Source organism: Anopheles merus, unplaced genomic scaffold, assembly GCF_017562075.2.
Source record: "Anopheles merus strain MAF unplaced genomic scaffold, AmerM5.1 LNR4000135, whole genome shotgun sequence".
Classification (NCBI taxonomy): domain Eukaryota; kingdom Metazoa; phylum Arthropoda; class Insecta; order Diptera; family Culicidae; genus Anopheles; species Anopheles merus.
The window spans coordinates 20,167-35,553 of record NW_024427715.1 but is presented as its reverse complement, the minus strand read 5'-3'; the positions used below and the strand labels follow the sequence as shown (position 1 = coordinate 35,553).

At 39.9% G+C, this 15,387-nt stretch overlaps 1 protein-coding gene and 1 long non-coding RNA gene across 2 annotated transcripts; one reads left to right on the top strand and one right to left on the bottom strand.

Moving 5' to 3' along the window:
* Positions 1–309: 309 nt before the first annotated feature.
* LOC121601650 (protein Malvolio-like) lies at positions 310–14,833 on the bottom strand (the record flags this gene model as incomplete). Its single annotated transcript, XM_041930467.1, has 10 exons — positions 310–619; positions 704–795; positions 874–989; positions 1,061–1,091; positions 1,585–1,780; positions 1,837–2,049; positions 2,180–2,338; positions 2,411–2,566; positions 2,645–2,783; positions 14,751–14,833. Coding segments are annotated over 10 exons (1,251 nt in total), but the record flags the coding sequence as incomplete, so codon positions are not given.
* Positions 7,770–8,256, top strand: LOC121601645. The gene is made up of 3 exons (XR_006006150.1): positions 7,770–7,811; positions 7,918–8,008; positions 8,074–8,256. It is a non-coding gene; the product is annotated as an uncharacterized LOC121601645 (long non-coding RNA).
* Positions 14,834–15,387: the final 554 nt, after the last annotated feature.

The following is a 15,387-nucleotide window of genomic DNA, read 5'->3' as shown; positions in this document are numbered from 1 at the left end:
GACTAACTGACGATGCCTAACACCCTGGATGAGCAGGATAACAGAAAAAATAGGGTAGATCGAGATCGATGGGTAGTTGGACCAGCGGAATCCACATGAAGATGCATGTGAGCGTGTTGAAAGATACAGGTTTCCTCTTCACCTGTATTTCGTTATGCATTCATTTTTTGTCAGGCTACACAAGTAGCGTTTTGCCATCGTCGAAAATGTAGTTGAAAAAAAAACATGCTCTCTCGTTTTGGCACACACGAAAGTTTTCCAATAACTTCCTTTTTGTTGATTGGGTAAAGAAAAACTACACTGGATGAATGATGGTAACGTAAAAGTATGTTTTATTTTATTAACAGTTTATAATTCAAAATTAATTTATTTCAATGAATAGCCCAATACGTTTTACTTTCAGTTGCTGTACATCCGTTATGAATCCACGAAAAAAGAAGAAACATTATCATAATTGTAACTACTTAGTCGCAACATCTCATATCAGTACGATTTCTAGTCACATCTAGTACATTCTCTGTATTGCAAAAAAACATTCCTTTATTATTACGCTTTACATTCCATTGCCATTCAGATTTGAAAACAAATGGCTATTATCCAAAACAAACCGCTTTATAACCTAAAAGAGAAAAAAAATGTTTTTCTTTTTTTGTTCAGGAGGAAGTATATCTTATATAATATATCACGAAATAATGAAACTTACCCAATTTGAAGCTACTGCTTTATTTCCTAAATTTACCATCATATGCAATAGAAGATACAAATTAAAAGCTATGTAAAACATACCGAAAAAAACTGGAAAAAACGCAAGAAATTTATCTGTGTCAATATGTCTGTGTTAAAGTTAAATCAGTAAAGCATTGATTAACTTACCAACGCTAAAGATCATCAAAGGCGTTAAATTTACTTGCTCTAAATTGGCCACAATAAAATAAAGGTTTATACCAATAACAGTAAAACTGAGTGTGATAGAAATATTTTTTTCAAGTCTGCAAAACGGAAAGGTATAACAATATTTTAAATCATAATTAACAACATAAGGTGTAATATATAAGCTTACCTGCCATTCACAAAGTCTTCTTTCATCAATGCTATTTAATATATAGAAAAGAGATAGCAATCATGAAGTACAGATATATTACATGGTCGTGACGGATAATCCGTAGTGAAATAGCGGAAAAAAACAAAGTACGACTCCGTATTAAAATCGAATTTGATTCTGCAACGAAGATACAGAGTACGATTGTGTCCGATTGGGTCCGATCTAGACTCTTCCGTGACCAGTCTCTCCCTCCCCCAATATTTATGTCATAAAAAATTCTCGTACGTGCTCAATCGACGTTTTATCGTGGACTCGATGAGTCCGAACGATTCCGGCCAATTCCGACCGATTCCAGACGAGTACATCCCATTCCGGAATCAAATCCTTCTGTGATGCATGCCCAACCCTCTCCCCACTTAATTGTTAGAGTCACTTCGAATTGGATCAATCCGACTAAGCTCGGAATCGGATCAATCCGACTCTTAAAAAAACTGACCCATAATTATTACATATTTGGAAATATTATTCATAAAACAACATACCTACACTTGAAGAAAAGGCGACTGTAGGTATCGCAGCGAATGGAAGCTGTAAAGCCATCACGGCATTCAATATATCGTTCATTTTAGTTAAATCTTCCAATCTACTGAAGAAAGCAACATAAAACGCAGGCATAATTGCCACTGTTCTGGTGAACAATACACGTTTCCAACGTGCCCATTGCAGGTTAAGAAAACCCTGTAAGATAATGTTGTGTTAGATTAATAAATTCTTTGAACGATCACCAAGTTTACCTCCATAGCAAATTGTCCTGCGTATGTGCCAGTCATGGTAGAACTTTGTCCGGCTGCTAGTATACCAATAGCCCACACGTACATCGATAGTCCACCATAAAAACATCCAAGTACTAATCCGCCTTTATAAATGTTGATATCGGCTGTATAATTATTTGCTATAAATGCAGATATAATGTCATCCCCAAATGATGAATTACTGCAAGCGTCAATCTATAAAAGTTATTTGAAAACATTTTGGAACTGCATCATGTGGTGTGTACTAAATTATCAGCTACTGCTTTTATTTTTTACGAAGTTTTAAAGCACTCGCTTTACGGAAGTTTAGTTGCAGTCTACTTACCACGTCTTGATTAGTCTTTCCATACACATCATGAGCGAAAACGGACACTACAAACACGTTAATGACAAAGGATACCGCAAGGGCAATCGATGCTTCTATAAAGTAATAACGATTTGCTTTTTTCACTTCCTTAACATCGTTTCGATTGATCGCACGAGACTTAAAAGAAAAAAAAAACTCTACAATTATTTCAAATCTTTGGTCGGGCTGCATTGAATGTATATTTTTTACCTTTACAAGCGCTGAATGTAAATATAAGTTGTGCGGCATGATAACGGCACCGATTATACCCACAGCCTGCAGCAGTGTACCGGGACGGTAATCAGAAGACCAAGGTAGGAACATTCCTTCAATTACACTGATTTGCGGTATATCAGTAACGATGTACTATGGCACAAAAAAAATAATGTGATTTACGTTTTACGCCTGTTTCATTTTCTTTTATACGTATTGAAAAATGATTACCTGATAACCAAACGATACGGCCATTGTAGTGATCAAAAATCCAAAAAATAGTTCCAGACGTCTCAGTTTGTACTTATCCAAAAACAAGAAGGAAAGTGTATCTAATACAGTTATCAAAACCCCTATGTACAATGGTATTCTAAAAAAACAAAAGTAGTTTGTTATTATTATTTTATTTTTGTTGACGCCTTACGGTAGGCAATGTGCATGGCACAATTAGAATTAGGACAACTAGGATAATTAGTACAGAAAGGATTAGATCGTAATTATAAATAAGAAGAATTAGAAGAGCAGTGAATTTGAAAGGGAATAAACAATAGCACTTCAAACCTCGGCGAGATAACAACCTTATTTACAACGATTGAGAAAGCGTCATTAATTTTATTAGTATCATTAGTTTATCGTTAGAAGTTTATAATTGTTGTTCTTCTCTTCTTCTTCGGCACTATAATTGTTGCCGGTCAAGGCCTGCCTGTGCCCACAAGTGAAGTGGGCTTGGCTTTCAGTGACTTTTTGTTACCATAGCAGAATAGTCAGTCCTACGTATGGGGGTACGGTCTATTCGGGGCTTGAACTCATGACGGGCATGTTGTTCTTACAATTAAAACAAATAATAGAATGAGGAATTGTGTAGACGGGAAAAAATTTGGAAGAATGAGAGATTGATGTCGAATAATTGGTAAGGTTAGGTAAATCGATGACAGTGCTCCTAAAAATGGATCAATCTGACCGTATAATGTACAATGCGAAATGCTAAGAAGGGGTTTATAGCGTAAATACCCAGCGGAACAAAAGTGGAAAGCTTGGAGCAAAATAATCGTTTTTCTCCCTCTATCCTTTATACCGCGCTTGCTTGCACTCATGCGCAAGCGCTCGAATATACCACCACGCAAACAATGAGACCCCAAATTCTGAGTGATTCAGGCCAAGGGGTATGACGAAGCTTGAGGAAGCTAGGAGAAACGCGCTGCGATGAGAGCTCGCATTCTGTTTTACACGCGCGCTTCACTAACACCAATACAAATACCGTGCTTTGACGAGCCGTCTGTGAATGTGTGTGTTTTCTTCCAGCGAGCTCAACAACTTGGAGCTGCTCGTCACATCGTGTTGTCTCGCTTACACTACAGCATCGAACCATCGCTCCGTATATCACCCCTCTTACACGTACAAAACCACCAGTACAGCGCGACGCTTTGCCGGAGATGGTTGTGCGCGTTTTGTTCTAAGTCCCGCGCGCAGTGTTTGTGTGCTTGTGCGCATTTCGTTCAAAGTCTCGTGCGCCGGTGTGTTTTGGTAAAGTGTGAAGTGAATAAACAATGTTCACAGACGCACATGCAGTGCGTGCATCAACAGGCAAGAATTTGCTGAACAGAGGCAACGCAGATTGTCGACAAGTTTCCCGCAGCCTGGCTCGACCCGGTACTTTACAGTATGACGCCATTCGTGAGTATGAAGGATTCTAAATGTGTTGTGAAAGTGTACTTTATGTTTCAATAAAGTGTTTAATGAAATAAAAAAATGACCGTGTTTGTGTTTGTTGTTTGAATAAGTGCGTATTTGCGATCGTGTCTATGCATGAAAGAAAACGAGAAACGAAAGAAACAAATATCTTTGGATGTGTTGGTAGCATGATTGGAAAGAACACGAACACTTTGAGAACTGCTCAATGGGATTAGGTAGCAATGCGATCCTATTTACTGCTCTGACTATTTCCTTTCCCGTGCCTGTTCGTAGTGTAACTACTCTAACTACACCGTCTTTACCCGGATGTAAAGCAGTTATACGCCCCTTCGGCCAAACGGTAGGTGGAACGTTATCTTCCTTTACTATAACTAGCTGATTTATTTCTAGCTTGACCGGCGCATTGTTTGCGTGCCTTGCTCTGGCTTGCAGCTGCTGCAAATATTCCGGGTACCACCGGGACCAAATTCCTTGTAAATGCTTTTGCACTAATTGGTACTCTTTTAACCGTTTGGAAGAAAGCTTACTTAAATCAACCTCCGGTACTGCCTGCATACTACAACCTATCAGAAAATGAGCCGGGGTTAATGCTTCCAAATCAGTTGTTTCGTCGCATAACGGTACCAACGGGCGAGAATTAAGACATTGCTTGACTTGAGCTAAAATGGTAAGCATATGCTCCTGTGTAATGCTACTAACTCCTATTGTTTTTTGAAGGTGCTTTTTGGCCGATTTTACCGCCGCTTCCCAAAATCCCTCTCCTATCAGCCTCATCGATTTTCAGCATCTTATATATACGATGCAGTTCATGCGCTGCCCCCTTGAATGTTGTTGCATTATCTGAATGCAGTTCAGCAACCTTCCCTCTTCGCGCGACAAAACGACGTAATGCAGCCAAAAATGCAGTCGATGTGAGATCACTCACCAGTTCGATATGAACTGCCCTGGTCGCGAAGCAGACGAATATTGCGATATACGCCTTGGTGGGACTGCGATTGCGGATGGTAGACTTCAACAAGAACGGACCGCAATAATCCACCCCACTCACCGCAAACGGTCTCGTTAGTGTTACCCGCGACTCAGGCAAATCCGCTACCGCCTGTTTCACCAACGTCGGCTTGTTTCTAAAGCAAGTGTGGCACTGGTGATACACACGCTTTACCATATTTCGGCCTCCAATCAACCAAAACTTCTGCCGCAGTATGGTTAACATTGCTTGTGGTCCGGCGTGCATCTCCTGCTGATGGACCCTTTCTGCCAATAGCACTGACAGACGATGTGATGCTGCAAGGACTGTCGGATGCTTCGTTGCCTCCGGGATGTTGGCATTACCTAGCCGGCCACCGACACGTAACACACCCTGTGCGTCGATGTATCGGGACAACCACTTCAGCTTCGATCTCGCACTAACCTGCTTCCCTCGTTGTAGGTCGACCAGCTCTTCCGCGAACGACTCCTGTTGTGCTACCTGCCACAAACGCAGCTCGGCTTGCTGTAGCTCCACTGCTGTAAGCGGTGGAACGGAGTGCAGCAACGTCTTGATGTCCGCCTTTGTCTTAACGCGCTTGCACGATGATGCCTTGGTTGCCCTAAGCGTTGTGATGAACCGCAAGCAGAAACCCACGACTCTCCGTAACTTGCCATACCTTGAGTATTTGGCGAACAGTATCACAGTGCTAAAATCACACATCGTAGATGTAGTGACAATGTGGGAGACTGCCAGTCGCTCTTCGATGTCAACCTCGCCTTCCTTCATCGCCGGTTGATCATGGGGCCACTTCTCTTGTCCGTAGGACAACCAACTCGGCCCATGCCACCAACGTGAACACTGCACCAATTCTTCCGGATTCAGCCTGCGCGAGATGTCATCCGCTGGGTTATCAACTCCAGGAACATGACGCCAGCTGGAGATACGCGTTTCTTCCTTTATTTGTGCCACCCTGTTGGCCACAAATGGTTTCCAGCGACGCGGTGATGAGTTCAGCCAGTGCATTACTGTCATCGAATCTGTCCAACAGATAGCCGTAGCTGACACCTTGAGTGCAGAAACCACCTTCTGAAAAAGGTGTACTGCTAGCCGTGCTGCACACAACTCCAACCGGGCGATTGAGTTCGTATTTGCTAACGCTACCACCTTGGACTTGGCAGCTAGTAATCTGACCTGGATGCCTCTTGCGGATACTGCTCGTACATAACAGCATGCTCCATATGCTCCTTGTGAAGCATCAGCGAATGCATGTAGCTGCAGGTCTTCTGTGCCTGATTGTGAAACAAACCGAGGCACTCATAATTCGCGTAGCGAGTACAATGTATTGTGCAGCTTTCTCCATTCCTCTTGAAGGTCAATTGGTAGTGATCGATCCCAATCTAGCGTTTTACCGTCTTGCTTCAACCCCCATAATCGCTGCAGAAACATTTTGGCAAGTATTACCGTTGGCCCTAGTAGGCCTAGGGGATCGAAGATTCTGGCCGTGTAAGACAAGACCAAACTTCGCGTAAGCTCTCGAGCTGGTGGTGGAAGGTCGACTCTGAATCGTAGCATGTCGTTAGACGGTTCCCAAACCCAGCCCAATGTTGAAATCGCTTGATCTTCTTGCCAGTGTAGAAGTGGTTTGATCGCTAGATCGTCGCTCGGAACTCCTTCAAGCGCTTCGGAGACATTCGATGCCCACTTCTTCAAGAGGAAACCTGCCGATTCAAGCATTTGCGAAATTTGCGTTCGCATTCCAACGGCCTCTACTACATCATCTGCTCCTGTCAACAAATCATCCACATAAAAATCATGTAGCACTGGGTCGACTGCCAAAGGGTATTGTTGTTTGTGGTCGTGCGCAATTTGTTGTAGCGTTCGAGTGGCTAGAAATGGTGCTGTTGCGGTACCGTAGGTCACCGTTTGCAACTCATACGTGGAAATGGGATCGGAGGGACATTCACAGAAGCGTATGCGCAATAGATTTAGATCGTTTTCACAATGACGAATCTGCCGGTACATTTTCTCTACGTCTGCCACTATTGCGACACCCGCTTGGCAAAGAGTAACTCATTTTGATGCCTCTCGCTACCCCGGCCTTAGTTTTAAAGGAATCATGCAACACACTCGCACTCCACTACCCCATCCCATGGAAAAACGCTCCCACCATCGAGATGTTGACCAAAATTTCGCTGTGTGCATGAGACACACACTCGCACTCCTCCAGCCCTCCATAGCCGATCGCTTCCACCGTTGCGAAGATGGGAGAAATTTTACTCTGAGCGTGAGACCCTGAAGCGCAAGAGATGACACTATGTGTAAAGACAATCATAATTCGATATGGTCAAAATGCGTCGATTGTCGTTTCATTTATCTGGTAATGATGTTTTCACTTCATCATAATTTAAACGTTCACAACTAGGCTGATAACAATATTTGAAATGTAAATCAGAATAAAATCAATTCATTTGAAGTAAAATAAATTCCATTATACTCTATTTTGACCATATGATGAACACTTGTACGTAGTGCCATTTACTTTGTGTTCTTCACTCTCGCGCTGTGTTGCGATCGTTCGAAACTCATTGCCAGAACGAATGCAAATTTCATTTTGGAAGGATCGGTGCCGGAAGATGCAGCGAAAATTATGAAATGATAATAGAAAAGTGGTTAAGTTAATCGTGAAAGATGTCAACGCAGGCGTAAATGCAGTTTGTTTTGTTACATGATCTACGGGTAAGTGCATGCATAAGAAGAAGAATCTTCCAAATGATGTTAATGTTCTAACAATCGTACTGCTTTTAATGTTTGTTTATTCTTCTATTATTTCCATCACACCTAGCTATTTCATTACCAAAGCTCCTGATAACAGATCAAAGCAGATGGATCGGGCATACAGAGTCGCCGTTTAACTTATAATATCTTCGTGATCGGTAAGTTTTAAATAGTAGTAGTTTTGTTCACCATTCTAATGCTCGATTTATCTTTCATTCCTCAGGCAAACACATCAAACAGCATGTTTTTTTTTCAACAGCACGCACCATCGGTGGAGCAAGCAGCTAACGTTTTGTTCGCCCAGCACGCACCATCAAGTATTGAAATGTTTTCAAATAGCTTTGTGAATAAAAAACTGCACACTTACTGTCGGAATTTCCTGGAATTTTTGGTCGGGCTACGCTCGCGGGAATGGTGTGTCCGTTGAGGAGAAAGAAAGAAAGGGTGAGAGTGAGGATTAACCAAAAACGCGGCATTGAGAATGAGGGGAGGTGTGCTCAGTGCTCACGTTGGGACACTCACGATGCTTGAAATAAAATGTTAACAAGCATCGATTTCAAGCATGCATGTCGCGCGACATTTTGCCAAGCGGGCAGCGTGTTTTCGAAAGCGTAGGATGATTGTAAGCAGATCATCCTGCACTGTTGGACCAATCAGCAGAGTATCGTTTAGCGAGTAGCCAGATGTTGTTTTGCAGGATGCATCAAAAACAACACGCACCTTGGTTGTTGTACTGGTCTCTTTGACTACCGCGTGATGTGGAATGTAGCAATGTGGTTTGTTGTCATCAACGGGTTCCGTGAGTTTGACCATGTGTCCCAACGACTCATACTCTCTCATAAATTTAATATATTCCCTTTCCATTTCAGGATTGGCCTTCAGTCGACGTTCTACACCCAGTAAACGACGATCTGCTATCTCTCTTGACAAACCCAGCGTTCTTTCTGGTTTGGGGCTTCGCGGCAAGGACACAATGTAGCGACCTTGTGCATTACGGCTCGTGGTAGCTACGTAATGTTTTTCGCACATGTCCTCCTCAATTGACAAGGCAGGATTCTCCATGATACTCTCAGCCTCCCAAAACCGCTGGAGCAAGCTTTCGATGGCACCTTCGTTGGCGGCCGTGTGACACAATCGTAGATTGGAGCCAGCAAGTTGGGAAGTATTCCCCGAGACCGCCCATCCAAACGCAGTTTCTATCAGCCATGGCCTTCCGTTACCCAGTGACTGTTTCCTTCCTGTGTGTATCTTCCAGAACGTGTTTCCACCGATTACAACATCGACCTTTCCCGGAACGTGGAAAGACGAGTCTGCCAACTGTACGTTCGGGATGTTCCATTTCGCAATATTTAAGGGAATTGTTGGAATTTCAGCCGACGGAGTCTTGAGCACTAGAAATTCCATTGACGAATGAAAGTCTTCTCCTAGCGATCGAACGGTCGCTGTGATGGAACCCTTCACGTGCTGTTTGATTTGCCCTATACCCGATACAGCAATGCTTACTTTGGGAAGCGGTGTCAACAGTCGATGGGCCATAGATTCGGAGATAAAGTTGCACATTGATCCGGAATCTAATAGTGCTCGTGCTGTATGTTTATTGCCGTGATCATCGACCAGTTGTAGTTGGACTGTTTCCAGCAGAACCACTTCATCATCCGACTGCGCAGCCATTGTGACAATTGGCGTTACGTGCAGCAAGGAGTGATGGCGTGCGTTGCACGTAGTGCATTTAAACGCGGAACGACAATCCCTCACATGGTGACTGCGATTGAGGCAGTTCCAACATAGTCGCTCACGGGTGGCTACTTCACGGCGTTGCTGTACGTCCTTTCGCAAGAATGCAGGACAATTGCGCAGATTGTGAAGCTCTGCACAACCCAAAACACACTGTTGAGCTGAAACATTCGGCGAAGCTCTCCTTGCAGTTGCAGCATTGCCCACAATTCTCGGCCTATGGTCGGATACCCTTCTGTTGCCGGCCACCATTCTCAAACTGCCGTCACTGTTATTGGAAAACTCGCGCGATGATTTTAATATTCGTACACGATCTTGCAAAAAGTGTACTAATTCCTTGTACTTATCTTTTTTATGTTGCGCTGAGTGGTTCTCCCATGCCAGAATGGTCGACGAATCCAGCTTCATCAGAAGCAGGTTGGCGAGTGGCATGTCCCAGGTGTCCACCGGTTCGTCGAGCTTCTTCAGACCGTTCACGTGCCGCGTGAATTCATCGACGAGCAGCGCCAAATCGTCCACGTTGTCACAGCTCACTGCTGGCAGGTGATGAATCTTCCGATAGTACTCCCGGATCAGCGTACGCGGATTGTCGTACCGCTTCAGCAAGGCAGCCCACGTCACCTCGTAATTGTCTGCTGTCAACGTGGTGTGCTCAAAAAAGCAAACCAACCTCGCCCTTCAACGAGGACAGCAGATATTGCAGCTTCATTATGTTCGGTATCTCACTGGCACTGTCGATCATCGCCACAAATCGGTCACGGAACGTTAACCACTTGGTGGAATCGCCATCGAACGTAGGCAATTCGATTTTTGGAAGCCGCAAATTCACTGCACCTATTGAACTATTGAGCACTGAACTATTGAGTGTCGAGCTCGCTAATAGCATCGACTCATTCGACATATTTTGCGCGGCCGTAGGAGGTGGTTGCTTTCGTAGAAGAAAGCCCTTAACGCGACGATACCGTGTATCCATATCACACCGCTCACTTACACTCGCATCTGTGGCCTCCTCATCGAGTTCCATCACTTTTGCATTTGCCTGGTATTTCACACACTGGTATTTCACTGGCATTTTCCTCGATGTAGCCGATCGTAGACTGTTCGATACTTTTCACCAATTCGACCGCTTGATGCCTTTTCAGTTGCACCGATTTCAACTTCTTCTCCATTTTTATTTTAAAAATTGGCGCGAAAGTTCACTGACTTCGCACAGCTTGCACGAAAGTTGTACGCAACGACGATCACGATTGGCGCGAGCTTGATGCGCTGATGGTTGCTTACAAGGATGGCGGTTTTCGCAATGGTTCCAACGGTCGGCGTCACTTTTCTCACGAACTAGAATACGCACGCACGAAATGTTTCATCCACACGGAAAAAACGAAACAAGAATCACAGCACACTAAAGTCAGATTTTCCCGTGATAGCGGGGCAACCCACGTTGTGGTTTGCGCAACACAACGGATAGCAAACGAATTAGTCCACGCTTTGGTTCACACCAACGGTCACGGAGTGCCGTTTTTCCAAAAATTAAGGCCACGTAGTGCCCGTACACAAATTTTCACTGCACGTAGTGCTTCCTTTCACGATCCGGTTCGAAGGACCAAATGTAGAAAATTACACCGGGTGTGAAATTAGAGGAAAACTTGTGATATTTTGGGAATTAGAAAATAACGTGTAAGCGGTTGAACTTTCACTTTGCTAATGTGTATTCACTTGTCCGTTTGAGTTCATTTGTACATGCTCTAATTCATTACATGGTTCATCTCATCCTCATCTATTTCCCTGGTTATATTGTAGCCTTCAAGTGTTGTCTGTTTCTAATCCCGTTATCATAATCCCATAATTCATGCCATAATAAAATTTAATTCAAATAAATATAAACATAGAAATTCAAACAGATCTAAAGTTTCGTCTTTCCGATTGCAATACAGATTCTGGACTTTTTGGCTACGCAGATGCAGATTGGGCGGAATGCAGAGTTGATCGGAAATCAAACAGCGGATACATATTTAAATTTTGTGGTGGAACAATATCTTGGAGTTGTAGAAAACAGACCTGTGTTGCGGTTGATAAGAAGCAGAATTTATTTCGTTATCTGAAGCGTCACAAAATGAAATTTGGCTACAAAATTTGTTGAAAAATCTTGGAGAAGAACATTTAAAAATTATCATGTATGAAGATAATCAAAGCTGTTAGCAGATGTTAGAATCAGAGAAATATAGCAATCGGACGAAACACATTGATACTAGGTACCACTTTGCGAAACATTTGAAGAAACTCGGGATAGTGAAATTTGTGTATTGTCCGACTGAAGAAATGCTTGCTGACATGTTAACGAAACCAATATCGAGAATCCGCATCCAGACTCTGTGAGGATTGTGTGGTTTAGTATATTAATAAATTGTACAAAATAAATTGTTCCGTAATTTTCCGTAACCGTATTAATGAGTGATATTTGCATCAAGTTAGGATAGATAAGAACAATTTTAACAACCCTATTTAACATAAACATAAACAATAAACAATAAACAATAAAAATAAACAATAAACAATAAACAATAAACAATAAACAATAAACAATAAACAATAAACAATAAACAATAAACAATAAACAATAAACAATAAACAATAAACAATAAACAATAAACAATAAACAATAAACAATAAAATAAACAATAAACAATAAACAATAAACAATAAACAATAACAATAAACAATAAACAATAAACAATAAACAATAAACAATAAACAATAAACAATAAACAATAAACAATAAACATAAACAATAAACAATAAACAATAAACAATAAACAATAAACAATAAACAATAAACAATAAACAATAAACAATAAACAATAAACAATAAACAATAAACAATAAACAATAAACAATAAACAATAAACAATAAACAATAAACAATAAACAATAAACAATAAACAATAAACAATAAACAATAAACAATAAACAATAAACAATAAACAATAAACAATAAACAATAAACAATAAACAATAAACAATAAACAATAAACAATAAACAATAAACAATAAACAATAAACAATAAACAATAAACAATAAACAATAAACATAAACAATAAACAATAAACAATAAACAATAAACAATAAACAATAAACAATAAACAATAAACAATAAACAATAAACAAAAACAATAAACAATAAACAATAAACAATAAACAATAACAATAAACAATAAACAATAAACAATAAACAATAAACAATAAACAATAAACAATAAACATAAACAATAAACAATAAACAATAAACAATAAACAATAAACAATAAACAATAAACAATAAACAATAAACAATAAACAATAAACAATAAACAATAAACAATAAACAATAAACAATAAACAATAAACAATAAACAATAAACAATAAACAATAAACAATAAACAATAAACAATAAACAATAAACAATAAACAATAAACAATAAACAATAAACAATAAACAATAAACAATAAACAATAAACAATAAACAATAAACAATAAACAATAAACAATAAACAATAACAATAAACAATAAACAATAAACAATAAACTTTTAGTAGAGAAAGTTCTGGACTAACTGACGATGCCTAACACCCTGGATGAGCAGGATAACAGAAAAAATAGGGTAGATCGAGATCGATGGGTAGTTGGACCAGCGGAATCCACATGAAGATGCATGTGAGCGTGTTGAAAGATACAGGTTTCCTCTTCACCTGTATTTCGTTATGCATTCATTTTTTGTCAGGCTACACAAGTAGCGTTTTGCCATCGTCGAAAATGTAGTTGAAAAAAAACATGCTCTCTCGTTTTGGCACACACGAAAGTTTTCCAATAACTTCCTTTTTGTTGATTGGGTAAAGAAAAACTACACTGGATGAATGATGGTAACGTAAAAGTATGTTTTATTTTATTAACAGTTTATAATTCAAAATTAATTTATTTCAATGAATAGCCCAATACGTTTTACTTTCAGTTGCTGTACATCCGTTATGAATCCACGAAAAAAGAAGAAACATTATCATAATTGTAACTACTTAGTCGCAACATCTCATATCAGTACGATTTCTAGTCACATCTAGTACATTCTCTGTATTGCAAAAAAACATTCCTTTATTATTACGCTTTACATTCCATTGCCATTCAGATTTGAAAACAAATGGCTATTATCCAAAACAAACCGCTTTATAACCTAAAAAAGAAAAAAAAGTTTTTCTTTTTTTGTTCAGGAGGAAGTATATCTTATATAATATATCACGAAATAATGAAACTTACCCAATTTGAAGCTACTGCTTTATTTCCTAAATTTACCATCATATGCAATAGAAGATACAAATTAAAAGCTATGTAAAACATACCGAAAAAAACTGAAAAAAACGCAAGAAATTTATCTGTGTCAATATGTCTGTGTTAAAGTTAAATCAGTAAAGCATTGATTAACTTACCAACGCTAAAGATCATCAAAGGCGTTAAATTTACTTGCTCTAAATTGGCCACAATAAAATAAAGGTTTATACCAATAACAGTAAAACTGAGTGTGATAGAAATATTTTTTTCAAGTCTGCAAAACGGAAAGGTATAACAATATTTTAAATCATAATTAACAACATAAGGTGTAATATATAAGCTTACCTGCCATTCACAAAGTCTTCTTTCATCAATGCTATTTAATATATAGAAAAGAGATAGCAATCATGAAGTACAGATATATTACATGGTCGTGACGGATAATCCGTAGTGAAATAGCGGAAAAAAACAAAGTACGACTCCGTATTAAAATCGAATTTGATTCTGCAACGAAGATACAGAGTACGATTGTGTCCGATTGGGTCCGATCTAGACTCTTCCGTGACCAGTCTCTCCCTCCCCCAATATTTATGTCATAAAAAAATTCTCGTACGTGCTCAATCGACGTTTTATCGTGGACTCGATGAGTCCGAACGATTCCGGCCAATTCCGACCGATTCCAGACGAGTACATCCCATTCCGGAATCAAATCCTTCTGTGATGCATGCCCAACCCTCTCCCCACTTAATTGTTAGAGTCACTTCGAATTGGATCAATCCGACTAAGCTCGGAATCGGATCAATCCGACTCTTAAAAAAACTGACCCATAATTATTACATATTTGGAAATATTATTCATAAAACAACATACCTACACTTGAAGAAAAGGCGACTGTAGGTATCGCAGCGAATGGAAGCTGTAAAGCCATCACGGCATTCAATATATCGTTCATTTTAGTTAAATCTTCCAATCTACTGAAGAAAGCAACATAAAACGCAGGCATAATTGCCACTGTTCTGGTGAACAATACACGTTTCCAACGTGCCCATTGCAGGTTAAGAAAACCCTGTAAGATAATGTTGTGTTAGATTAATAAATTCTTTGAACGATCACCAAGTTTACCTCCATAGCAAATTGTCCTGCGTATGTGCCAGTCATGGTAGAACTTTGTCCGGCTGCTAGTATACCAATAGCCCACACGTACATCGATAGTCCACCATAAAAACATCCAAGTACTAATCCGCCTTTATAAATGTTGATATCGGCTGTATAATTATTTGCTATAAATGCAGATATAATGTCATCCCCAAATGATGAATTACTGCAAGCGTCAATCTATAAAAGTTATTTGAAAACATTTTGGAACTGCATCATGTGGTGTGTACTAAATTATCAGCTACTGCTTTTATTTTTACGAAGTTTTAAAGCACTCGCTTTACGGAAGTTTAGTTGCAGTCTACTTACCACGTCTTGATTAGTCTTTCCATACACATCATGAGCGAAAACG